The sequence below is a fragment of the Ruditapes philippinarum genome, unplaced genomic scaffold, assembly GCF_026571515.1.
Source record: "Ruditapes philippinarum isolate M1 unplaced genomic scaffold, ASM2657151v2 ctg5651_1_1_1_1, whole genome shotgun sequence".
In the NCBI taxonomy this organism is placed as follows: Eukaryota; Metazoa; Mollusca; class Bivalvia; order Venerida; family Veneridae; genus Ruditapes; species Ruditapes philippinarum.
The window spans coordinates 46,002-72,595 of NW_026852625.1; the positions used below are offsets into that span (position 1 = coordinate 46,002).

At 33.4% G+C, this 26,594-nt stretch overlaps 2 protein-coding genes across 3 annotated transcripts in view; one reads left to right on the forward strand and one right to left on the reverse strand.

The window, feature by feature from the left end:
• Window positions 1–554: 554 nt before the first annotated feature.
• LOC132719414 (uncharacterized) lies at window positions 555–6,681 on the reverse strand. The gene is made up of 7 exons (XM_060703184.1): window positions 6,645–6,681; window positions 6,289–6,475; window positions 5,377–5,613; window positions 4,924–5,095; window positions 4,362–4,489; window positions 2,950–3,552; window positions 555–2,205 (listed from the first exon to the last, which is right to left on the reverse strand). The coding sequence occupies exons 2-7, from the start codon at window positions 6,473–6,475 to the stop codon at window positions 2,006–2,008; spliced, it is 1,527 nt and encodes a 508-aa protein (XP_060559167.1). The 5' UTR covers window positions 6,645–6,681; the 3' UTR covers window positions 555–2,005.
• Window positions 6,682–8,075: 1,394 nt separating this feature from the next.
• Window positions 8,076–26,594, forward strand: part of LOC132719425 (uncharacterized) — a 33,488-nt gene continuing 14,969 nt past the window's right edge. The window contains exons 1-5 of one of the 2 annotated variants that reach the window (XM_060703193.1): window positions 8,076–8,227; window positions 10,836–10,978; window positions 11,463–12,608; window positions 21,086–21,241; window positions 26,368–26,436. In XM_060703193.1, the coding sequence (XP_060559176.1) occupies window positions 10,846–10,978; window positions 11,463–12,608; window positions 21,086–21,241; window positions 26,368–26,436 (1,504 nt within the window). In that variant the 5' untranslated portion in view covers window positions 8,076–8,227; window positions 10,836–10,845. Of the gene's footprint in view, window positions 8,240–10,835; window positions 10,979–11,462; window positions 12,609–21,085; window positions 21,242–26,367; window positions 26,437–26,594 lie in introns of both variants that reach the window. The other variant, XM_060703198.1, reaches the window with a different exon arrangement.

The following is a 26,594-nucleotide window of genomic DNA, read 5'->3' on the forward strand; positions in this document are numbered from 1 at the left end:
TGATACTGCTAACCCTTAACTTATTTTACAAGAAATTCAATTTTAAAATTCAAAATATCCAATTTGGTAATTTTTTGAAAAAGGAAAATCAAGTTAATAAAAGAAAAAAAAACTGCTATTTTGACCTTGTTAGTAATGAAAGATAGAAACAGACATAATTGATAAATCACTTGATGGTGATCCAGTTTTCATTGTCTTTTTTTCTGTACTCTTTTTTTTATTATGCATGTTTACCATGAATCAGTTCAAATGCTCATTTTGTTCAGCTGAGGATGTTGAAAGTCTTAATATGAGGGAGTTAGCCAGCTCACTTATGGGTTGTTATTTTTTTTCATCAAATGCTCGATCATGCGTGAAAATCTTGCTTTAAGGGACACCTTTGTTGGGGGTGTCTTTGCCCTACAAGTCGAGTTGAAAAATCACCTCATAAACTGTTTAGGTCTCTTGTATTTCTTTATTTCTCAAGTATGTTTTCGATCAATTTTGTTCATGTCGAGTTGTCATGTTTTCGTACATTGCAATATTATATTCTATTACATTACATAATATATATATAATACATTATTTCTCTGTTAAATGCATTATCATTTTATTTGTTCTTTTCTGGTTTTTTATATAGGTGTACAGATTTGTTTTTAAATATTGCAGTTGTACCACATTTTATTTCCACAATCTGTATCCATGATTAATAAAAAAAAGTTTTTATCAATACTAGTTTGTTTGTTTTTTGTTGTGTTTACTTGTGGCTTAGTGGCTGCATTTAAAGGGTCAAGGCATTAGAATTGCAGACACAGTTTATCCCTGAGTGATTGTAAGAGGTGACTTAATGGATTTGAATTACTAGCACTGGAGTTTATGCATCTCTTAGCTCCAGCAGGCGAGGTGGTTTTGACCCCTTGTGTTGCTTTAAGTTAGTAACATCTGAGGTTTAGCCAAAATCATCTAATCTGTTTCAGTGCTATTTGACCTTAATTGTGTTGTGCTGTAAAACCAAACAAAACAAATCTTATTACCTTTCAAACAAAAAATTGTTGCAATTCTTTTATAACACAGGAGCATTCAATTTATTTAAATGTTGCTAGATTAACTTTCATTACTTTATCATTAAACTTGTAATTAAACATGAATAGGTTTATAATTGGGTCTTAGCTTTTTTTCCCAAGGAACTGCATAATTTTGCACCAAAGTCACTTCAACGATGGAGAAGAAATAACATTTGTCAGAATTGCCAAAAAAATGTCAGCATTAAACAAAATAAACATGGACTTCTTCCACCAAATTGTCAGCATTTGATCCGATATCTTCTTCCACCAAATTGTCAGCATTTGACAAGATAATGTAGTCTTCCACCAAATGTCAGCATTTGACATGATAATGTAGTCTTCCACCAAATGTCAGCATTTGACATGATAATGTAGTCTTCCACCAAATGTCAGCATTTGACATGATAATGTAGTCTTCCACCAAATGTCAGCATTTGACATGATAATGTAGTCTTCCACCAAATGTCAGCATTTGACAAGATAATGTAGTCTTCCACCAAATGTCAGCATTTGACATGATAATGTAGTCTTCCACCAAATGTCAGCATTGGACATGATAATGTAGTCTTCCACCAAATTGTCAGCATTTGACATGATAATGTAGTCTTCCACCAAATGTCAGCATTTGACAAGATAATGTAGTCTTCAACCAAATGTCAGCATTGGACATGATAATGTAGTCTTCCACCAAATTGTCAGCATTTGACATGATAATTTAGTCTTCCACCAAATTGTCAGCATTTGACATGATAATGTAGTCTTCCACCAAATTGTCAGCATTTGACATGATAAAAATGTCAGCATTTGACATGATAATGTAGTTTTCAACCAAATTTCCGCATTTGACATGATAGTGTGGTCTTCCACCAAATTGTCAGCAATAAAGTAAAGTTATACTGTTATTCATTGACTAGGCAATTTACCATATGAACAAAATAATTAAAATTTGGTGTTGTTTTTTTTTACACAATTTTATTTTTCTCTATATTATTTTTCCTATCAGTAACAATATAAGTGTTCCAATATTGAGCTTTTACATCAATAACTGACTCATTCTGTTCACTAAAATGTGTAACAGTTTCAAAATAATCCCTTGATACAGTATCACCATGACCTAATTGTCCATAGCCATTCCAACCACTTGTCAATAATATACCAGCATCTAAAATTAGAAACAAAGAACAAGATAAAGGTCTGTAATAAGAGCACAAATGTAACAAAATGCACCCTATATTAATATTAAGCTTTGAGTAGATGTTATCAAATTTAAAATCTTGATTGCTGTAAACATTATACCATGCTTTAAGCATCAACATACAAATATATAAACATTACTGTATATTAGTCCACTTATGTCATTTAACTAAACTTTAGTATTTTAATTGCTTAAATGATTCAGCTCACATAACTAAATTTTTGTAAAGAGCCTTTTTTCAGTCTTATTTCAAATTTCGTTTTTTTGTTGGGTTTTACAGTCCACGAACATGGTAGAGGTAATATGATGACTTTCCAGCTTTACTGGTGGAGTGACCTCAGGTGCCACTCTGTGAAATTTTTCAGGTACGAATGGGCAACTAAGCAAAACCACCTATGTTTCATAAGCCAGCTGGATAGCTTCCTCACATGAAAGAATCCATAGTCCCTGCTGGGATTCAAACCCGCAGTGGTGAGGGGCAAGTAAACAGCAACCACTCCAGAGTCTCCAAAGAATTTGCTTTGTAAAAACATGATGGTGCTATTTCGTTATATAAAATGTTTGGTAAATCACTAAAGATAACAATTCTAGACATGGTATTGGATATGTAATAAATTAAAGTCATTCAATTAATAGGCCATTAGCCATTTCATTAATAGCCCAAATACTTAAATTATCAACTTATTCCAAAGATTAATAAAGGAAAATTACCAGATAATAAACAAGTATGTCTTGTTCCACAGGAAACTGTTTTCACATTCAGTTCATCTGGAAAATCTAAACCGTATGGCACAGTCTGTACCTGGACACAGTCTATAGACTGGTAATATTTTTGATGAACACAGTCTCCTTCAAAACTAGAGTCACAGTCTGGAATTTTTTTTATTCTTTCTGAACATTCTTCATCCTTACTCTTTTCCTGATCTGTTTTTAAAATTATATTTTCATCTGTAACATCCTTATCAACAGTAGTTTTCCCATCAGTTTCTGTAAAATCATCAGAAACCTCAGCACAGTTATCCAAGTCTTTCATTTTTGTATCAGTCTCTTTCTCAATATGCATGAATTGTTTTCCAGAACTAAGTAGTTCTGAACATTTTACTTTGTATGCAGTTTCATATTTAGTATCTTCTGATCTTTTTTCAACATCACTGTGGTATGGACGCTTATCAAGTTCTGTTTCTTGATTTAACAAGCTTTTGTTTTCCTTTGCTGGGTGATATGAAGCTATAAGATCCTGACTGGTTATTGTACCATTTGGTAATCCCAATTGTCCACTCTCATTCCAACCCCAAACATAAACATCTCCTGTATCTAAAAAAAACACAAAAAAAACTGAAAAAGTAGTTCACAGAGGTCAAAGGGGAGTAAAATCAAGGGCAGATTGAGACTGCAGTCAAAGGACAGCTTACCAAAAAATTTCCCCTTGTACGGAAAAATCAAATTGAAGGTTAATGATCATCTTCCATCATATGTGCAACTATGCAACATTTTTTTTTAAAATCAAATTCTTACTTTTTTTTATCAAATTCAAATTACTGCACACATTTTCTTACTTCATACACAGCATCATCATTGGATACCTACGGTTGATTAACATTTAACATGACATTACATGCAATCAATGATTAATAGTTCGGCCATGGGTATCTGTCAATGGTACAGCATTTCCAGGGATAAAGTTGTTTAACTAATTTTTTGAATCACCCCAATCATCATGATCATCTGCCGCCAGTTTTGTCAAAACGTTCTTGATGATACAATGTAGATAAAAGGTTTTGAAACTATGAATTTTAACAGAGTAATCACTTTCTGTTTTTATAAAATGTCACCACCTTCTGATCTGATCAAAATGGTTATCAATATCATCCTGATTTAAAAGCAAAACTGTAACTGTTTAAAAACTTACACATAAAATATGTGTATACAAGCATTATTATATAAAATCATGCTCTTATAATTGATTTATTATAGAAATCATACAATTAAGCTGTATAGCCAAATGCTTTCTAGCTGATCATCTAAAATTGTGAAGTTATATAATTGATTTATCATACAGCATACAAGCAATATAGCTAAAATTATTTTGTAACATAACTGACCAACTATAAATAAACACAAACCAGTCACTGATGTTGAATGCCATCCTCCAGCTGCTATTGAAACTACAGAAATTCCAGACAATGTTTCTACATGTCTTGGTGTTTTAATAAGATCAACCGTAACCTCCCCATGGCCTAGCTGACCTCGACTGAATATATGAACAAAAATCAACAATTATCAAACAGTTTTAATTGCGCAACAAGTTTAATGACAGACGGACAGACAAACGGCAAAAAAGTCATCCCTATATGTCAACACTACTCTGTAGCAGGCAACACTAAAATGAACGTCAAGATTAATCAGTAAATTAATGATGATTATGACTATGATGATGATGATGATGTCATTATAAGGATGATGATAATAATGAAAATGATAATCATGATGATGTTAATGATAATGCTAAAAATAATAATTATGATACTGATTATGATGATTAAAATTCTATGTTGTTTGTTTTATTTTCCCATTAAATTCCAATCCCTTTTTGGTGCCATAGTCACATAAGACAACTGATTCCTAGGAGTTGTCACTAGTAATGATTGATGGAGGAAAATATGAAGGTAGGAAATAATGACCTACCTACCACTGCCAAATGAGAACACTGAACCTCCACATGTCAGCAGAAGTGTGTGTTCAAACCCACAAGATACCATCTTCACACTGTGATTATTTGAAATGACATGTAAGTTTAATTTCATACTATAAGGTTCACCAGATGTCTCAACAATTTGTCCTTCAAAAATCTGTTCCTCTAAAATATAATTGAAACAAATTACAGTAAAGCATGTTGCCTTTATCTTTTTAGGACTAGAATCCATACCTATTGAGCAAAATTTTGTTTAAAAAAAATCACAGTGATTAAATTTTGTGAAATCATTCACAAATGCTTTAAATGTAAAGTCCCTCAGATGCAGGCAAAGCATTAGTTTGTTATATACAAGGAAAATATAAAGAATAAACTTATCTTTTCCAACAAGAATAAAAAGTAAGACAGTATACGGCAGCCATTTCGTCAGTCTTACAAAATCTTACCTTTAATCCCATACACATGATCTTTTGTTCCATCCACAAGGGCTACAAAGTTTTTATCTAATGTCAACTCACATATTTTTGCATCATCTTCTATTACTAAGGTATGACAGTTATCGTGTATGAGTACATATTTTCCTACAGCTATCATTGACATCTTTGATAATTTTTCCTTTCTGTTAAATTGAAGATATGTAGTTAACTGTGAGCTATTGTACCCATAACATGTCAGCTTGTCATCTGTAAAATAAACAATGGGAATAAAATATGACACTAAAGTAAACTTCTTTATATAGATCTACTGCCTTGCACATCATGTAGCACATGCATTTTTAACATTTCTAAATAAATGGCAAATCAAACAGACTTATTTATTTCCAAAACTTCTATTAAAAACATCAATATTTCTTTACATTATATTATTCCCTATTAAATAGTAAAAATAGCAATTATATAAATAAAGAATCAATCAATCAATCAATTAATCAAGCAACAAACCAAACAATGCAAATCAATCAATCCATTAATAAACAAAGTCCACTCTGTCTTAAAAAATTTGAAAGAAGAATTCACAAATTAAGTAAAGAGTACATGTGCAGTAAGGAAAATCAACACAAAAGACACCTATATTTATAGAAAAATAATTCAATAGCTGATATTAAGGCCATATTAGGCAACTGAAACAAAATGTTCAAAAACGTGTATGAAGATACATGTATTCCAGTAAGTAATTTGACATAGGGGACCTACATATGTAATCTATGCATTTGGAAATTGTATGTTTTCTATTATATCCTGCTAGTCATGTGCATTAAATTTAACTGCAATGATAACAAAACCAAGCTGTGATAGGTGTTAATTCAATTTCCATTTACAGAAGAATGATTATAAAAAAAATAATTATTAGATGTGTACCAGTCATTCCCCAGAAATTTGACCATGTGCACAGCTTCATTTGTGTGCTAATTTCTTGTGGAATTGAGAAAAAATTATCGTCCTCTACAAAATTCTTGACTGCATTGGACTGCATCTCTTTCTTACAATGGTTAATCTGTCTAAATCCATTAAATCCGCACATGTAATTCTTTGTTGAACTGTTCATCTGAAAAGGTAAAAGACATTATCATTATAATTATCATTGAATCAAGGAATATTTCCTCTAAGTGGCAATAAATGGAACTTTAAAAGTCAAATGTTTATCTAAATAAGCAGATATCCCATTATTAAACCATATTAGTAACTCGGTTTTATATATTTATCTTGTTATTTACCACTAATAATTAATGGGTTTAGTTGTTGTAAAAGTCGTGAAGTTTAAAAAGGGACGTAACTGTTCTATACTGCGATCTCATATCCATGCCTAAAATTGCCAAAAACATTGTGATTATTTACACTAAAATGAGTATTTTACCTGTGTGTAAATACTTAAAATGTTAATGTTTTTACCTAAAAGATGAACATTTACAAATCACATTCGTATCAATCTGGGACTAAGTATGCAAACTTCTCACAGTGATTGTATACTTCCCTTGGCAGATCTCTGTACAGATAAGGGGAGATCACTCCGTAAGAGATTGCTAAGTATGAACTAGTACGTGATCTAAGTAAAATATTAAATTTTAAACTCGTGTAAGTTCATAACTGAATTTATTGAGCTCGTTAAATAAAATAATATTATGCTAACTAGGCATCTTCCCAATTTGTCAGTGCATTGATACGGATCTGTAATATCTAATTATATATTTGATTAATTAAGTTTACTTTCTCTTGAATATACCGGGATACAATTAATTAATAAGCGTTTTAGGAAGCAATATTGAATTCAATAAATATAAAATCATACATTACACTGAATTATATATAAAATCAAATGGCCTATGATTATGTTTGTATGATTTAAAATAAAAAAGACAGTTTACGTTTGATTTAAAAATGCTTGATAGTTAACTCGTACCAGATCCGAGCAAATGTTCAAAGATGGAGTTCCCTAAAAAGGAATTTTCACAGCATTTAAAGATCCTTTAAAGAGGCCATCACTTAATTTAACATAATTTATGTACATTTTTTATTCTGCTCTCATCTTCAAAAATGCATACATTTTTTCTTTGAAAAAAAAATTAAAAAGAAAATTCCTTCAAATATCAATCCCAAATTTAAAGAAATTGTCCATTAGTATGTACTCATATGTAAAAATATATGCAGTCTAAAAAAGCATTAATTTGTTTTCATGCAAAAACTCGAATAATTCTTTATGGATTATGTTATCATACAGACACTTGGGGTGACAAATATACATTTTATTTGGATTTTGAAGGCGTTTTAAGGTCCACACCCCAAGTGTCTGTGTGTTATCCCGGCTTCAATTAATGATATATGGAAATATATTTATTTTTCAAGAGCTCTATATAATTTATTCACTATATCGATGAACAGTCATATGACAAGACAAAGCAAGAACTAAAATACCTACAGTACTGTATCCTATTTTGATATTTGAGCATGAATATATATGTGCATGTACCATGCTGTGATCTATGTACAGTATGACAGCTATCTTCTCATCAAATCTGGGTACTGCTTGTATTAAAATTCACATTGTTCGTAAAGTTCTACTATTATATTGATATAAATTAAATTTAACATGAAATTATTTCACTTTCTCACCAAAAATATTTGTTTCTTCTATATTTGTTTTAGGCTCGTGAAGTCACGAGAATACTCTTCACATTGGAGATAGAATTATGAAAATAAAGTGACAAAAAATTTCCTGGATTTTTAAACATTTTGTATCTTTATTGACTTATGCAAAAACAATTGACGCTATTTTAAATTTCTTATGATAACACTGACATTGGTGAGTATAATAGTAAGTACAAATGCTCAAGACATTCGTTTGTTGTTTTGTGGTTCGTCTTGAAACTTCTGCAAATTAGATTTGGATTTTACGACCTGCATCGGTGCATGCCTTGAAGTTGTTGATAATGTTGATTTCATTTGTACTTCAGACATGGTTTATTTCTGTTATAACGATCTGTAGGGGTTTTCTGAAGACGTTCCCATTTGAGCACGAGCTTTTCTAAGAGAGATTTCAAGCTTAACAGTTCTTAATCTGACAAAAATAAATTTAGAACTCCAGTGTAATTTCAAGCAGCATGCCTCTAGGTTCATGCTTTTTATAAAAATAAATGCATATATATTAAAGTAAAACATTGGTAAGCAACCAAAGAATGCAAATGGTGCTTACAATACAAATAAATTATCAAAAAGAGGTAAAAATATGTAAAATGAATAAATCCGGAGCAATTTTAGAATCTGTCTGCAGCTAAATCCATGGTTTAAAATCCTAACTTTAACCCATACCCAAAGCACTAACCCCTAATACTAACCCAAGAAGTAATCCGAGTGATTTTGTAGAGAATTTGAAATTTTGAAGAAAATATATTTGGTAAATTAAAGTTCAAAATGTTAAAAATAGCAGCCAGAGGACTTAATCACTTATAAAATTCTAAAATCTACTGTAGCCAAAAATTACACATAATGGCGGCAGATTCAATCAATTTTTGCATATACATAATTGTTGATAATTGTTGCAGTGTTTTGGCGAGTAAAGATAAACAATGCCCAACATCTTAGAGGTGTGAATATGTTAGAAAACTTGCTTGTTAAAAACTTTCGGAGCACTAATCATTAGAAATTATGTGAAGATTTGTATCTAATATTTTATTAATACATTGAACTCCGTAAAGTTAACACACTGATTTTACAAAATTAAATGTTTCTTTCATTCTAACTTGTGGGCAAATCGCTAAACGAAAATTGTAGACGATGACCAGTCTGACTCATTGCCAATGGCAAGTGGCACTGCTCTATCTGCCCTGAATATTGTTACCATCTAAACATACTCACTAGGCCTACATGTATGTGACCCCGATGTTTTTTTGCCTTGTATATATAAAAGAACAAAACTGAGGGTAATACTGGTTCTTTAATTTAATTTGTAGTGGACACTATTTATAGTTTACAGGTTACAAAGTACATTTTTTTATTAAACATTATATATTATACATTGTACAACATAAACATTATATTGCATTAATTACAGTTACATTACTGTTACATTACAGTTACATTACATCTACATCACATCTACCAAGCCATGAAAGTATAAATACCAAACATTTTATACTATTATGAAATATATAGTTTTATACATTTGTATGACTTGTATACACTACAGTACCTTAAATATACTTAATTAACAAATTAGTTTATATAAATAAACCATTTATTTTATTTTATGTAAATAAATTATGTACACATAAAATACATTTTTAAATGTATTACATTATATTGTACCTGCATTTAGTAACCACTTAATTATTTACTTATAAAACAATATACAATTATGCTTAACTTAAAATTATACATATAGCTTTAAAAATATATAAACAATAACATATAAATATAACATACCAATTGTAAATTAAACTTTGTAAATATACATGTACCTTTGTTACTTACACCTGTTTTACTGTGCTGTTAATTATGCTGTAAACTGTAATTTACAAACATTAGTGCAATACAAATAGAAACAGTGATTTTTATGAATAACTATAAGATAAGAACATATGCTGCCATTTTGAATTTTAACACTTAAGAACAATACAAATTTATTAAAATAACTTTTATTAAATTTACAACTGTATTTAATTACTATAAGTTTTTATTTAGTTGACATTAGAACTTTTAAGAACAAATGAATAAAACATACAAATACCAAATTTTTAATTTAAATTTTTATTAATAATATAAAACCAACACATTTACATGTTACAATAACCAACAACTTTTTTAACACAAAAAATAACCTTAAGTAACCCTAACTTTAAAAAAAAAACGTTATGGTTAAGCAAATAGCCAATGTGGTTAAAAAAACATAATTACACAAAGTAAAAATTAAAATTAACAAGGCCAACAAAGTTACCTTTCTTAAAAAATAGCAAAAACCTTAAAAATAGCACTTGGTTACATGTATACAGCATATAATATATAAATATTGTGTTTGCTATTGGTATACATTTATGAAAAGTAGAATTATAGTAGAATTGTTTATTTGAGAGGACTGTTTCTTATTTATTTTCTGGTAGCTTATAATTCTCCAGATGAAGAAGAAAGGATAAAATATGGTATATTAAAACATAATCTTTTTTCAATAATTATATTTATTATTATTGAATGGTGTTTTTCAAAAAAAAATAGTATCATGGTATGCCTTGTAATGGACATTTTGGGTAATTATTTTCACATTTTTTGGAATTTTCAAGATTTTAATTGTAATATTTCAAGTAATTTTAACACAGTTGATAGCTAGAAAAGGGCCTTTATTAGGGTGCATTTTTATGTCCAGTCAAAAAAAAAATCATTGTGCCATGTTACAGTTGTGATTGATTTTTCTTATTTAGATTGTAGAGAATGGCTGATGATGTGGAAATAGTGTCTGGTGATGAAGAAGAAGAAGCTATGGAGAACAATGCTGACATGGAGATAGTATCTGCCAGTAGTGCTACATCCTCTACTGATACTGTCATCGATGTGGTCTCCACAGGTTTATATTTATAGAATATCATTACTTTATTGATAACCAGATTTTGGAAATGTATTAAACGTCTATTTATTTTCCATATTTTTCACTTTTGGTGGTACCGACTAACCAAAAACTACCTACAGAATATGTTATACACTCTCTTTACTAAAATAACTTACTCGAGTAAATGACCCTGTGATGTGGGACTGACTCTACCCACTGCACCCTACATACTTAACATCAGTTTATTTTATGTCTCTTTGTCTTATACATGTATAATAGTTAATACAGTAAATATATGAACATTTAAAAGTCCATGCATTAAACTGAACATTTATAAAATTCAGAACTGTTGCCTTTTTTGACCTGAAAGTGTTTTGCAAAAAGCTAGGTTCATTTTCTAAAGTAGGCATGTATATTAGTATATACAAAGAAAACTTCATTTATCTTTTGTGGGTGTCTCTGCCAATATAATACAATTAAATAACAAATTTTCTATGACCAGGTGAACGATGTCCAGACATTGTGAGCAGTGTGTTGTCTGAGAAGAGGGACAAGGAAATACAGAATGATGGCCAGCATGGTACCAGCAATCATACTGGTAGAGATCTCCAACAGTGTAGTGACTGTAGCAGTTCTAGCGTTCAACAAACTCCGGAAAACCTTACCGTAGCTAAATCTAGCTCTTCTGCTAAATTTAGTTCGTCTCAGAATGTTTGTGATGGAAATGTGTTAGACTCGTCTTCATCTGACAACAACTTGACAATCCAGACAAATAGGGGCTATCTGTCAGATAATGAAAGTGAAATAATTGTTGATGACAGTCCTTTGCCTACAGATAACACTACTGATAGAGTTGGATCCTCGAGTCGTAGTTTGACTGAAGAGCATGATAATCAGATCTGTGACAACGGAGGTGAAATAAGCGTCCGCTATTTAGGTCGCTCAAGGTCTGTGACACCTAGTCCTTCATTTGTAAGGCTGGCCACCCCCAGTACACCTGGGACACCAAGGTTAAGGTCAGGATCAGTAAGTGGAACAACTTATGCTCCGCTATCACCGAAACCCTCCCCGTCAGCAAGAGCGACACCTGGTGAGCGTCAGAGAGCTGGTAGTATGGGGGAGATAGAAATGAGAGACAAAATGATTGGCCGTGAGTTCAAACACGGCATAAGGATAATTGATAATCTAGATATTCTACAGTTACCAAGACCTCGCAATCCAGGTGGTATTTTACCATTAAATGGACATAATCATTTCACTGGTTCAAATGAAGCTTTAAATTTAACTATAGAAGATAGGCAGCAAAGAAGACATACTGCAGGAAACATTCAGTCAGTTTCGAGCTCGTTTTCACCTATCATGCCATCAGATATTATCTCGACATCAGCATCAAAGCGAGCCAACACAAGTTATCTAATTAGTAACATAATAAGAACTACGCCAAATAGACAGAGGATTTCTAATAATGCTACATCATCGTTTGCGACATTGACAAGACGAGGTCATGGTTGTGCCATCAATGAATCTGTAGAAAGACCATTACCTAGTAGCATTGTAGACAGTGAGGGAGTGGCTAAGAAGATTGCCAGGCTTGATAGTGAAGGGTTTATGTGCTCAAATACAAGGGAGAATTTATGGAACACCTCAGGTAGGATTTTTTTTAAAGATTTTTATTTTGACTGTGATGTTGTACCTGTATTAACTCTCCAGGAACAATGGTTAGGAAACTACCCGCCTATATGACTCAAATACTGTTGGGAAAATGCGTAAAATGAAACAAACAAACAAAACGTGTATTAATCTTCACTATGAATGGATTTTGTTAGAATTTGATTATTTTAACACTCGTAATGAGGTTGATTCAGGTTAAATGTACAGCTGTCATTGATTCAGTGCTATGCAAATGGATGATATATTGATATCGCATGACAAATATTGATGATGCACTGATATATAATGATAATTACTTACTTAAAGTATTAATTACTTGTCTTGTCTGTAATTCTTTTTCATACCAATTTAAATGCATAAATTTATACATCTGTCTTGTTTATAAATGCCCATTGTTTAATTATTTTGCTGACCATTTTTTGTCATCTCTGCTATGAAATATGCTTCTGCTTATATATTTGGGGTAAATTTTCATAATTTCTAGACATTCAATTAATATTAAGTAAAAATTATCGATTTTCTAAAATGTTTGTTAATCTACAGAAAAATATGTTAATTAACAGAAAAATAACAATTGATATCATTTCTATGAATGACAGCTCTAGTTAAAATGTACTAATTTCAGTGCTCATGATGAGTAAAAATTTTAGTAGATTTTGACAGGTTATATGGTCCAATATAAACCATTGTAGGCTTTTATGACCTGAGCTGTTAGGCAAGGGTTATATGGCAAACAAGCAAACAACCATAGATACACAACTATAATTTCAGGCAAAAGTCTTTATAACTATTAAATTTAAAATACTGCACAACAGCTACATGTACATTTATATTACATTAAAAGATATCAATTTATAAATTTGCATCGGCTGAGTATAAAGATGATATAAACATCATAATTCTCCAATGATAATCAGTGTTACAAATGTGTTGTGTAAAATCATATCATAGGGAGCAAAAGGCTAATCAGGTTGTTTTCCTTGTTTCATAATTGAAACAGAATATTAAAAATATTGTTTATTCTTGAAGAACATTGCAGGATATATTAACGCTGTTTTTGTGTCGCCTCTACGGAGTAGTGGCGACATATAGGGATCACTTCTCCGTCGTCTGTCTGTCCGTCACAAAACTTGTCCGGATTACTCCTCATTAACTACTGTTGCAATTTCATCCAAACTTTACAGGAATGATCAGTACCAAGTCTAGTTGTGCATATTGTCGGCATTTTCCGGTTCAATGATTTTTGTCAGAGTTATTGCCCTTTAATAATTTTTAATTTTAAAGTTTGTCCGGACTACTTATCTTATACCACTAATGCAATTTCAATAAAACTTTACAGGATTGATCTGTAGCTCAAGTGCTTGCCCATATTGCACGGTTTTCCGGTTGAATGATTTTTGGCCGAGTTATGGCCCTTTGATAAAAAGGTGTTTTTTTCCTGTGTGTTGCCAGATACACAAAAGCTTGTCCGGACTACTCCTTATAAACTAATGGTGCAATTTCATCCAAACTTCACAGGAATGATCTGTACCAAGTCTAGTTGTGCACTGTCCATCTGTCTGTCTGTCTGTCACAAAATTTGTCCCAACATGAAATTGGCCATCATGAGGCTACACATGTGATTACTGATCGCTCTTGTTATTTGAATATTAGATAAATGAACATGTTAATTCATCAAGGACGTTGAAGGGCATATTAGCACATCCTTTGATTATAAATTAACAGAATTGTGGTCATGAGAAAACATTGATCATAATAGTATGTGGCACGAACTTTCGTAACCTTTCCAATAGGAACACGTCCATTTTTTATATAACTTGAAGAAAAAAATTTAATGCAGCGGGTTAAGTAGTTTATTTCATACATATAGTAATGATATAGTATTCTAAGAATTACCATGAGGATTTCATAAAATTGGAGGTAAATAATATACTTTGTTGGAAAAAGCTTTCATGTGTTAGTTATTGGTAGACACACTTTATATGATATAAGTTGGCTGTTCTCGTGTCAATACACATGTACATAATTGAGCAGTGCCATGACAAAACCAAGATAATGGGTTTGTGACCAGCATGGATCCAGACAAGCCTGCGCATACGCGCAGTCTGATCAGGATCCATGCTGTTCGCTTACAAACCCAATAACAAGTAGAGAAACTGACAGCAACAGCATGGATCCTGATCAGATTGCACCGATGCACAAGCTGGTCTAGATCCATGCTGGTCGCAAACCCATTATGTTGGTTTTGTCATGGCGCAGCTCATATAACTTCATTTTTGTGTAAAACCTAAAAAAATTTTTTTTTTCTCATGAATTAATCCACATGTAATATTTTTATGAAAATTATTTTTGATAATCTCAAGCATTCAATTATAATTTTGCTACACATTTTGTATTAGTTGTATAATTGACTAAACCCTATTTGGAACTGTCTGTTATTTCATAAAGGATTTCAATTGATTGAGCTGTCCAAGTCCGAGTGAGAAATCTCTAACAATGGAAGTCACATTATATCTATCTATGCGGTAAAGAAGGAAAAGCACAGTTGTTTTGGGAGTCACAGCCAAAGTCAAGTAGTAAATGACTCCCAAATTTCCACTAGCTGAAGTCATGAAGTGTGCCAGCAGTATAGTTCGCAGAATGATGTACTATACTTGTTCTGACATTTTTACCTGTGACATTTTTTTAAATCATTATCATACATATATTTAGAATTCATAATACATATAGTTTTAAGATCTTGTACATGTACATGTATCGCGGGCTTAGCGCAAAACGGTTGTAACTCAATTTAAGCAAATTTTTCAGGAGCATGAAAAAACTTTTTAAAACTTTTGTTAATGAATAAAAATGTTTTATTTTAGGAAAATATATACATTTTAGTTAAGGAATTAGAAACAAAGTAAGAAAAAAGAAGCAAATTATTTTTGAAAAAAGATATTTGAATAAGTTCAAGTTACAACCGTTTTGCAAATAAAATTTTGATAATTTGTTACATATTTTTTTGTGCAAAAGGGTAGTATCTCAAGTTACAACTGTTTTCCGCACAAATTTTGAGCAAATTTAATTATTTTCTTTGTGCAAAACGGAAGTATCTCAAACTCGCATCTTTTTTATAGGATGTAATAATTGGATAAAATAAAACATTACTTCTAAATCACATAAAATACATGTAGCCATTATAAAATTAGATTATAATATGTGCAAGTCATGTTTAGAATGATAAAAAATAATGAAAGTAAGAATAATCAGTAAAAGTTTGAAGAGAATGAATGTCCTCAATAGAGAATAATATAGCCTATACCACTTTATTTAAAAAATATATTAAGGGATAAGCTAAAATTATTTTTTATGGTAATTATAAATTTATATGCTATTCTATAGGATGGTATAAATGCTATCTTAGGCACATGTACATGTATTTCAAAATAAAAAGTAAGGTTAGCCACCCTTTCAGCTGCTGGGCATTTAACCCTTAATACCCCAATTGATATTATAAAATTACGAATTTCAATTTTAGCGAAATAATTCAAAATCTTTTTGATTTCAAAATCTTTTAAAGGATTATTAAGCTGGCTCTGATCTTCACTGGTTGCATGATAGAATGTGTGACACCATTTGCAGGTTAAGAGTTTAAGCTGTAACATTTGTTAAATATTTGATTGGAAATATGACAGAGTCACCATAACAACTGTGAATACAAGGTCCTCATAATGTGTCTTGACTTAAAGCTACAGTGTCATTGACATCCCTGCAGAGCCCTGGTAGACATCCGGGGTGATTCACGGCTCTACCGGGAACAACCGGGGTACATCCGTTACACTGCCTACAACATTTTGGATGATCTGGGGACATCCGGCATTCGACCCTGGATGGAATAAAATATTTTATATCACCAAGGTGGTGTCGGATGATCTGGGAAGTAAAGCTCTGCAGGCTTCATCCTTAGCTCTGTCGGGAATAACCAGGGTTACACAGGGGAAGCACTGTAGCTCTTCCGGCACAAACTGGGGATGATCTGGGGTATGATATAGCCAGTAGAGCTACGGTATAGCCCCGGTGAATGCTGGCAGAGTACCGGTAAATGTCGGCAGAGCCCCGGACGATGACGATTGAGCTACGGTTGATCCAGGTAGAGCCCCGGTAAAGCCTAGTTCATTTCAAAAGAATCACAACAATTTGCGATGATTGCACTTGAATGTTTTAAAACCCTTCCAATTTCCCTTCAATCCAGTATGGCATAAGGATTTTTCAGAAAATCATCATGAATTACTGTTCTAGAACAATAAATATTATATTAAATAAAAATTATGTATCAATGTTATCAGGGCTCCAGATAAGATGCGTATACGCGTAAATTACGCATGGAAATAACACGTTTACGCATTCAAAACAAAATTTAAGCGTATGAAAACGCACACAAAATTCAGGTTACGCATTGAGCAACATTTCTTTCGCGTATAAACGTAACCGAAAGTAAACTCGGTGATTATCTTATTTTTAATTTCGTCTGAACGCTTTGCAAGCGTCTACCTGTAACTTCCTGTAGTTCCGACCATCATCGGTTGTTATCGTATGTATAGTATGGTGGTGGAATAAACTTCGTATGAATGCTTTGCAACGTCTAACGGAAACTTCCTGTAGTTCCGACTATCATCGGATGTTATCGTATGTATAGTAAGGTGGTGGAATTAACACAATTTCATAAACATCCGGTACAATGTCGCTGTCAAAAGTTAAAACGATTGACTCGTATTTTATGCCGAAAAAAATCGGTTAAGGTTGTAATTAATGAAATAATTAGCGCTGCCACGTATGAGCAACAGAAACATGCCTCAGGTTCAGATAAAACGTACGCAAGATTGTAAACCAAGGGAGTCCAAAAAGCAAAAGAAATGACTTTGACATATCTTGTATTACAAGTATGATAATGCAATAAACATGGAAGCATAATAAATGTTTTACTCTTTTACATACATTTTAAGGAGTAAAAATACTCCTGCCAAATTTCAGATTTCAAGTTTTACTCATTCACAAAAAAATCAATGAGTAAATACTCATTGCCCTAAAAAATTATCTGGAGCCCTGACTGTTATTCTTTTTGTGCGTTTAATTTTTCAATCTACAAGGGATCGACCGGGGAAGCACCAGTGTATTAACCATAGCTTCACCTGGGCTCTGCCTGGATGGTCAGGACCGCATCCTGGTTGGTTAGTTGGGAATACCATATTGCTGCCGGGGTTAGTGTGACTGCAACAATAATTTCACCCCGGATTGTCCCTGATCATCCTGGTTACTTACCAGGTTGGTCCTTGGCTCTGCCGGGAGTAAGTGAGACCACTGCTTAAAATTGATGGGTGCTGATAAATCAATTTCTACTTGTTATACCTTTCAATTTCAGTTATAATATCAATTACAAGTACTTTGTCATTCTAGGAAGTTCATAAAAGCTTAGAATACCTTTAAATTACATCAACCCACTGACCAGTTCTCATTAAATTTGCAGAAGTTGTACATTCTATATCCCCAAAAAAAATTTCTTTTACTTCTGGGCATATTTTGGTTGGTAATATTGTCCAACAATATTGTTCTTGATCTTCATTAACTTTCATCAAGGTCATTGAAAAAACACTTGTATCAAACGAACATATTGATAAATATTTGTTATCTTCACATGTCAGTTAGGTGAGGTATATTTGTATAGATTCTGGGCTACTGATCTGAAGGTCTCTGGTTTGATTCCTAACCAACGCTGCGTTATGAAGTCACACTTTTTGGTTTTTTTTGTTTTTTTTTTATTATAGCAAGAATTGAATTAATTTGAAATTGTTTTAATGTATCTACTTTTAGGAGAACTTTTAAGTAGTGTGGTGTTTCCTTTTGTTTTATCAAGATGACTTGTTTTCTTACGTACTCTGACATACAGACGTTGGACAATCGTAAGTTTTTCTCTAGAACCCATATTTTTCAATGGTTTCTTGGTGACATTATGCAAACGTATATGGTTTAGCGCATACAGACTACAGAGTTAATATAAAAGTACACAGATAGTATACACACAAAAAAAATGATTTGCACGAGTTAATTTACAGAAGGAGAGAAGGGCAATTTTAAAATTAAAAGAAATAAAGTGGCTGAACCAGGATTTTAACTTACGACTTTATAATGTCTATAATATCTTGAAGCAATGACGTATTAATTACTGCTTGCGCTAAGAGGGATTCTTAATTAAGACCATTTAACAACTGGTTATATTATTAGTTATAAAGATTGTTGTCAGGTTATATGGCCCTATATAAACCGCTATTTGTAGGCGGGGTTAAATTGCAAACAGCCGTTTATATACCGCCATATTACCTGTCAACAATCTTTATAACGAATTTATAATACAGCAAGCATTTTTTTTTAGAGAAAAAAGTAAGATGTTTTTATGAATCGACAGCTGCGAGCCTTGTATATAAAACTATATAAACGTCACGATTATCCAATGAAAAGCGACGTTACAAACATGCAGTATTATAAACATTCATTAAGATTTTAAAGTAGATCAAAAGTTTACCGAATTTACTGGCTAGCGGGACAAATGAAGAGTGCATGGTCAATATTGTTGGGAAAAAACATACCCCTGTCTGTCTGTTAGTGAACAATTTGTTTATAAAAATAAACTGCTGAATGTCTGTAATGGATTTGCCCTGCTTTGTATTTGGAAAAATCAATCAAATCAATCAATCAATATACAGGAACTAAAATTGAGCTGTCAACAGTACAGAAACTGAACTGAGTGCACAGGTGATCAGGCTGGCCTGGATCTATACTTTTGGCAAGAACTGATCATTTTCTGTTCCAACATGTCAAGGGTTACAGACTTCAAAGATCATCATAACAAACTTAATAAATTACAGAATTAAAACTGGATGTTTATAATATTTAAACATGGTCCTCTTCAAATTTGGTCTTACCCTGAATTTGTGATATAGAGTTTAATATGGACTTCTTTTAGGTTAATTCTACATTGTATGTGGATAGAAGCTGTAAAAAGACTTTATATTATAAACTCTTAAGCTATGTTTTTGCTATTTCCATGTTTCAAGGCAATGTCATTCTATTGTTCCTTTTTAAGTATGTCATTTGCTTCAATGGTTTGTTTGGGGATTTTAACAATGGTCTTGGTTCCTGCCACTTTGTCCATTCCCTTCTCAGTTTTTCCTCTTTGTATTTTACAGTGTGTCTTTAGTCTGTATAGTTGGAGATTACACCCCCACCTCCCTCCCTTCAATAATGGTCCCATATCCCCTTCCACTCTTTTATCTTTAATCATACCTTTATGATATACTATGGTAGTTTTCTCAGCCATTCACAATAATAAATTAATAATATGTTTTTTGAGAATGTAAGATGCTTGTACCATGAAGAAAATGGTGATCAATGTAATATAATTTGTCATAAAAGTAGCAAAATGTAATCAAAGCACTGGCAGTATTGACTTCCACAAAGAATACTAATTCACTGTAACTGTTCTTCTTTCAAAATTGCAAAAGATGAAAAAGATTGTTCAGGTAATTTGCCATGAGTAACTTTCTTGATAAGAACACTAAAATTTAGAAGCTTTTGAGAAATAAAAATAAAAGCATTTCTGAAGCATTATGGGTCTGAGCTAGGTGGCCTTGACATACCTTCAATGAACAGACTTTGTGCTACTATGAGCATAAACTGAAGAAGATATTCTGAATTAAATCTACATGTGCATTATTTTTCAAAATAGTGAAACGTTTGTCTGCTCTGTAAAAATAAGTGTGGCGCTAATTTTCGACCCATAAGGGGCTTAATCTGTCCACCTTGTTATTTTATAAACTGTTTGTGTTTTTGAGGTAGGTGTGTGTGTGTGGGGGGGGGGGGAATATGGACATTTGTCCTTCAATATATATTTGAAAGTTATTTCATTTACTAAATCAAACAATTGCTGATTGTGGCAGTGGATATTTTCATTTATTGGAATTAATTTATGAGATTAAACTATTAAAAGATTAAAAATTTCATGAAGATAATATAAAATCACAATTTAGTTGAATTTTTTACCAATATTTAAGGTTTATTTAGATATATTTAAATAAAAAATCTTTTCTACTGTCTTTAAATCCTCCTTTTCATGTGATGATTCAAATAAGACAAACAGAATGCTAATTTACTTCCATTGCACTATCAGAATTTTCAGCGCAAAAAGGTTGTAACTTGAGATACAACCCTTTTGCGCTGAAAATTAAGAGCAATTTGAGATACAACCTTTTGACAAATATTGATTTAACTTGTTAATTTTCAGAATCCATTTAAAATACTTACTGAGGATATGCATAACCACAAAACACATTGAAAATGTTAAAAATGTTATTTTGTGGAAAAAAGTGAGTTACAACCGTTTTGCGCTAAGCCCACGGTATATATTTTGTTTGTTTGTAGGTAACTCAGAGGCTAGTAACGATCATTTGAGTCGAGTGCGGGTGATATCAGACAAGACACCTCCAGAGCGGCCCAAACCACCACGTAGGACAGTTCTCTCACCAGCGGACAATGGAAGTATAGACATGACACATGACAGATCTTTTGTGTCTTCTAGTAAGTGTGAATCTCTATACCATAACATTAAAGGGACTCCACTGAGGGTTTTTGACATGATTTTCGAACAGATTATTTAAGCCTCGGTCTCACTTACTCCCGCAGAGCCCAGGACCATCCCGGGAAGTTTACCGGGATGATCCGGGACGATCCGGGATGAAATTATTGTTGCAGTCACACTTTACCCCGGCAGCACTACGGTAGTTTCCTACTAACCACCCAGGATGCGCTCCGGATCATCCAGGCAGAGCCCAGGTGAAGCTACGGTTCATGCCGGTGCTTCCCCGGTCGTTCCCAGATGATGCCGAAAAGAGCCCCGGTTGACCCAGGCAGAGCCCCGGTCGATCCAGGAAGAGTCCCGGCAGAGCCAGGACGATCCAGGCAGAGCCCGGTAGAACCCCGGTGGATTGAAAATGATAACATTTATACATAATTTTTAGCTCGACTATTCGCAGAATAATCGAGCTAATGCAGTCACCCATTTGTCGGCGTCTGCGTCGGCGTCCCTGTGGTTAGGTTTTTGTATGTAAGCTGGTATCTCCATAACTACTGAAGGGAATGGATTGAAACTTCACACACTTGTTCTCTGTGATTATCTTAGATGATTGGCCCAAGTCCCATAACTCTGATTTGCTTTTTTACATAATTATGCCCCTTTTTCGACTTAGAAATTCTTGGTTAAGTTTTTGTATGTAAGCTGGCATCTCCATAACTACTGGAGGGAATGGATTGAAACTTCACACACTTGTTCTCTGTGATTATCTAAGATGATTGGCACAAGTCCCATAACTCTGATTTGCTTTTTTTACATAATTATGCCCCTTTTTCGACTTAGAAATTCTTGGTTAAGTTTTTGTATGTAAGCTGGTATCTCCATAACTACTGAAGGGAATTGATTGAAACTTCACACACTTGTTCTCTTTGATTATCTAAGATGATTGGCACAAGTCCCATAACTCTGATTTGCTTTTTTACATAATAATGCCCCTTTTTCGACTTAGAAATTCTTGGTTAAGTTTTTGCGTGTAAGCTTGTATCTCCATAACTAATGAAGGGAATGGATTGAAACTTCACACACTTATTGTCTGTGATTATCTAAGATGATTGGCACAAGTCCCATAACTCTGATTTCCTTTTTTACATTATTATGCCCCTTTTTCGACTTAGAAATTCTTGGTTAAGTTTTTGCGTGTAAGCTGGTATCTCCATAACTACTGAAGGGAATGGATTGAAACTTCACACACTTGTTCTCTGTGATTATCTTAGAAATAATTGGCACAAGTCCCATAACTCTGATTTGCTTTTTTACATAATAATGCCCCTTTTTCGACTTAGAAATTCTTGGTTAAGTTTTTGCGTGTAAGCTGGTATCTCCATAACTACTGAAGGGAATGGATTGAAACTTCACACTCTTGTTCTCTGTGATTATCTAAGATGATTGACACAAGTCCCATAACTCTGATTTGCTTTTTTACATAATTATGCCCCTTTTTCGACTTAGAAATTCTTGGTTAAGTTTTTGCGTGTAAGCTGGTATCTCCATAACTATTGAAGGGAATGGATTGAAACTTCACACTCTTGTTGTCTGTGATTATCTAAGATGATTGGCACAAGTCCCATAACTTGGATTTACTTTTTGCATAATTTTGCCCCTTTTTGCCCCTTTTTCGATTCATAAATTCTTGGCTAAGTTTTTGTGTGTAAGCTTGTATCTCCATAACTACTGAAGGGAATGTATTGAAACTTGAAGGGTTTGTACCTTTTCGGACAATTTTATATATTCATATAGGTAAGCATTATTATACTCAATGAAACACCCTTGTGACAAATTTTCGAATAGTCGAGCGTTACTGTCCTCCGACAGTTCTTGTTATTTAATATAATATCTATTGTTCCAGAATAGTAATTCATGATGATTTTCTGAAAAATCCTAATGCCATACTTGATAGAAGGGAAATGGGAAGGCTTTTAATACAAATAAGTGCAATCATCGCAAAATGTCGTTATTCTTTTGAAATGATCCGGGCTTTGCCGGGGCTCTACCGGGATCAACCGTAGCTCTACCTTTATCCTCCGGGGCTCTGTCTGTAGTTACCGGAGCTCTGCCGGCATATACCGGGGCTCTACCGTAGCTCTACTGGCTATATCATACCCCGGATCATCCCCGGTTTGTGCCGGCAGAGCTACGGTGCTTTCCCGGTATAACCCCGGTCGTTCCCGGCAGAGCTAAGGATGAAGCTGGCAAAGCTATGCCTTCCCGGATCATCCCGGACCACCCCGGTGATATTAAATATTTTATTCCATCCGGGGTCGAATGCCGGATGTTCCCGGATCATCCCGGATCATACAGGACGTTGCCGGCAGAGTTATGGATGTACCCCGGTTGTTCCCAGTCGTACCCCGGTCGTTCCCGGATCACCCCGGACGTCTACTTGGGCTCTGCCAGGGCTCTGCAGGGATGTAAGTGAGACTGTAGCTTTACTCACTTCCTTTTTTCCAGAATAATTATTATCACAGCAAAAATTACCAAAATTTGAAAAGCGTTGCAATGCTTTTCATTTAAAATTGGACTTATATGATACCACAAGTACGATTTTCAATTTATTTCTGAGTATATTTCTTAATTATTTTTTGCATATTGTTCTGTTTTTGTAAAAAATTCAATTTTCATGTTTTTAAGCTTTTGGACCTCAGTGGAGTCCCTTTAAAGTTTAAAGCCCTGCATCAAATGATAGTTAATAAGCATATTTTTTTTTACCTGTTTGTTTGTGTGTCTGTCTGTCAGACTCTCCCTACCTAGAATTTCAATTTTGGCTGTTTCATTTCCCCTTCTGGCTGAGAGGTTGCCTTTAAGGGTTGAGGCGTCAGAATTGCAGTGACCCTTTATCGCTGTTTGATCGTAAGAGGCAAATACATGTAATTTGGTTTGAATTACTGCAGTCTATGTATGAATCTCTTAGCTCAAGCAGGTGGTCTCAACCAAAGTTCTCTTGACCCCTGGTGTTGCTTTAAGTAAGTTTTTAAGTAGTTTTGGCTAAAATCATCTTCCTTGTTTTGGTGCCATATGACTAAAATTATGTTGGTAAAACCAAAAAAAAAGTTAATTATCTGCTACATGTATTTGTTTTATTAGTTCATTGCAAAATCTTGGTTTTTATGATATGATGATGAATGGTTTATTAGTATAAATGGTTTCCTAGTATGAATGGTTTCCTAGTATAAATGGTTTCCGAGTATGAATTGCTTCCTAGAATGAATGTTTTATTAGTATAAATGGTTTCCTAGTATAAGAATGGCAACAAATGTTTCCATACCAGGACTACTGCAAAAATCAAGATTTTTCATGGAGCACTAATTTTCGTATTTTATTTTTATGGATAGATCAGTCCATGAATTTAAGATCCAACCAAATTTCAGTTGATTATTATACCCCCAAAAACGAAGTTTGGGGGGGTATATAGGAGTCACCCGGTGGTCGGTCGGTTGGTCGGGCGGTCGGTCGGTCGGTCCAGACGTCCGTTGCATTTTCCTTGTCCGGAGCATAACTTGAAAACTAATGGTTGGAATTCAATATAACTACATACAACGGTCAAGCACATTGAGAGGAAGTGCAGTGCACAAGAACCATAACTCTATCTTGACTAATTACAGAGTTATTGCCCTTTGTTTCTTTTCCATTATTTTTTTTTTTTTTGTCCGTTGCATGTTCCTTGTCCTGAGCATAACTTGAAGACTAATGGTTGGAATTCAATATAACTACATACAATGGTCAAGCACATTGAGAGGAAGTGCAGTGCGTAAGAAACATAACTTTATCTTGACTAATTACAGAGTTATTGCCCTTTATTACTTTTCCATTGCTTTCTTTTGTCCGGACCTTAACTTGAAGACTAATTGTTGCAATTTATTATTACTTCATACAATGGTCCAGCACATTGAGAGGAAGTGCAGTGCACAAGAACCATAACTCCATTTTGACTTATTACAGAGTAACTGCCCTTTGTTTCTTTTCCTTGTCCAGAGCATGACTTTAAAACTACTGGTTGGAATTCAAAACAACTTCATACAATGGCCAAGCACAATAAGGGGGAAGTGCAGTGCACAAGAACCATAACTCCATCTTGACTAATTACAGAGTTATTTGCCCTTTGTTACTTTTCCATTGCTTTCTTTTGTCCGGACCATAACTTGAAGACTTATTGTTGGAATTCATGATAACTTCATACAATGGTCAAGCACATTAGGAGGAAGTGCCGTGCATAAGAACCATAACTCCATCTTGACTAATTACAGAGTTACTGCCCTTTGCTACTTTTCCTTGTCCAGAGCATGACTTGAAAACTACTGGTTGGAATTCAAAACAACTTCATACAATGGTCAAGCACAATTAGGGGGAAGTGCAGTGCACAAGAACCATAACTCCATCTTGACTAATTACAGAGTTATTGCCCTTTGGTACTTTTCCTTGTCCAGAGCATAACTTGAAAACTACTGTTTGGAATTCAGTACAACTTCATACAGTTGTCAAGGACATTAAAAGGAAGTGCAGTGCACAAGAGCCATAACTCCATTTTGACAAAATACAGAGTTACTGCCCTTTGATTCTTTTCCTTGTCCGGAGCATAACTTAAAACGTACTGGTTGGAATTCAAAACAACTTCATACAATGGTCAAGCACAATAAGAGGAAGTGCAGTGCACAAGAACTATAACTCTATCTTCAGTATTTATAGAGTTATTGCCCTTTGTTCTTTTTCTTTGTCTTTCTGGACTTATTACAGAGTAATTCAATTAAACTTCATCAATGGCCAACCACATTGAAAGGAAATGCAACATACATGAACCACAATTATCTTTAATTGCCCACAACCATAACTCTATGTTTCAATTCTATTACAAGGTATTCTGTTACTAGTAACATCCTCATTTCCGAAGCAGACTTGTGGGGGTATTAATCACATTTAGTGATAGTTCTAGTTTTGCTTCACATTATTTGGAAAAATAAACAATCCACGAATTTAAGTACTCACCCATGAAAATGTTCTTTGTGACAAAACCCTGAAATTTCAGATTCACAAAATTAAATGAATTCACAGTACCAGTATTTCAATGGTAATTCTATTTCAGGTGTGAGAAGGAGACTCAGTCCAACACAATTACACCAGTCAGTGCACAGAAATAACACTCCACCTGGTGGTAAGAATCTATATCTCTCTCGTTTTTGACTATATATTAGATTATTGTGATTTTTAGCTTTACTATTTCAAATGGAACATCGACTTACTAACCTTGGTGTTGATAAAATCATTTTGCAAACAATTTATTTTTCATTAATCATTCATTAAAGATATTCA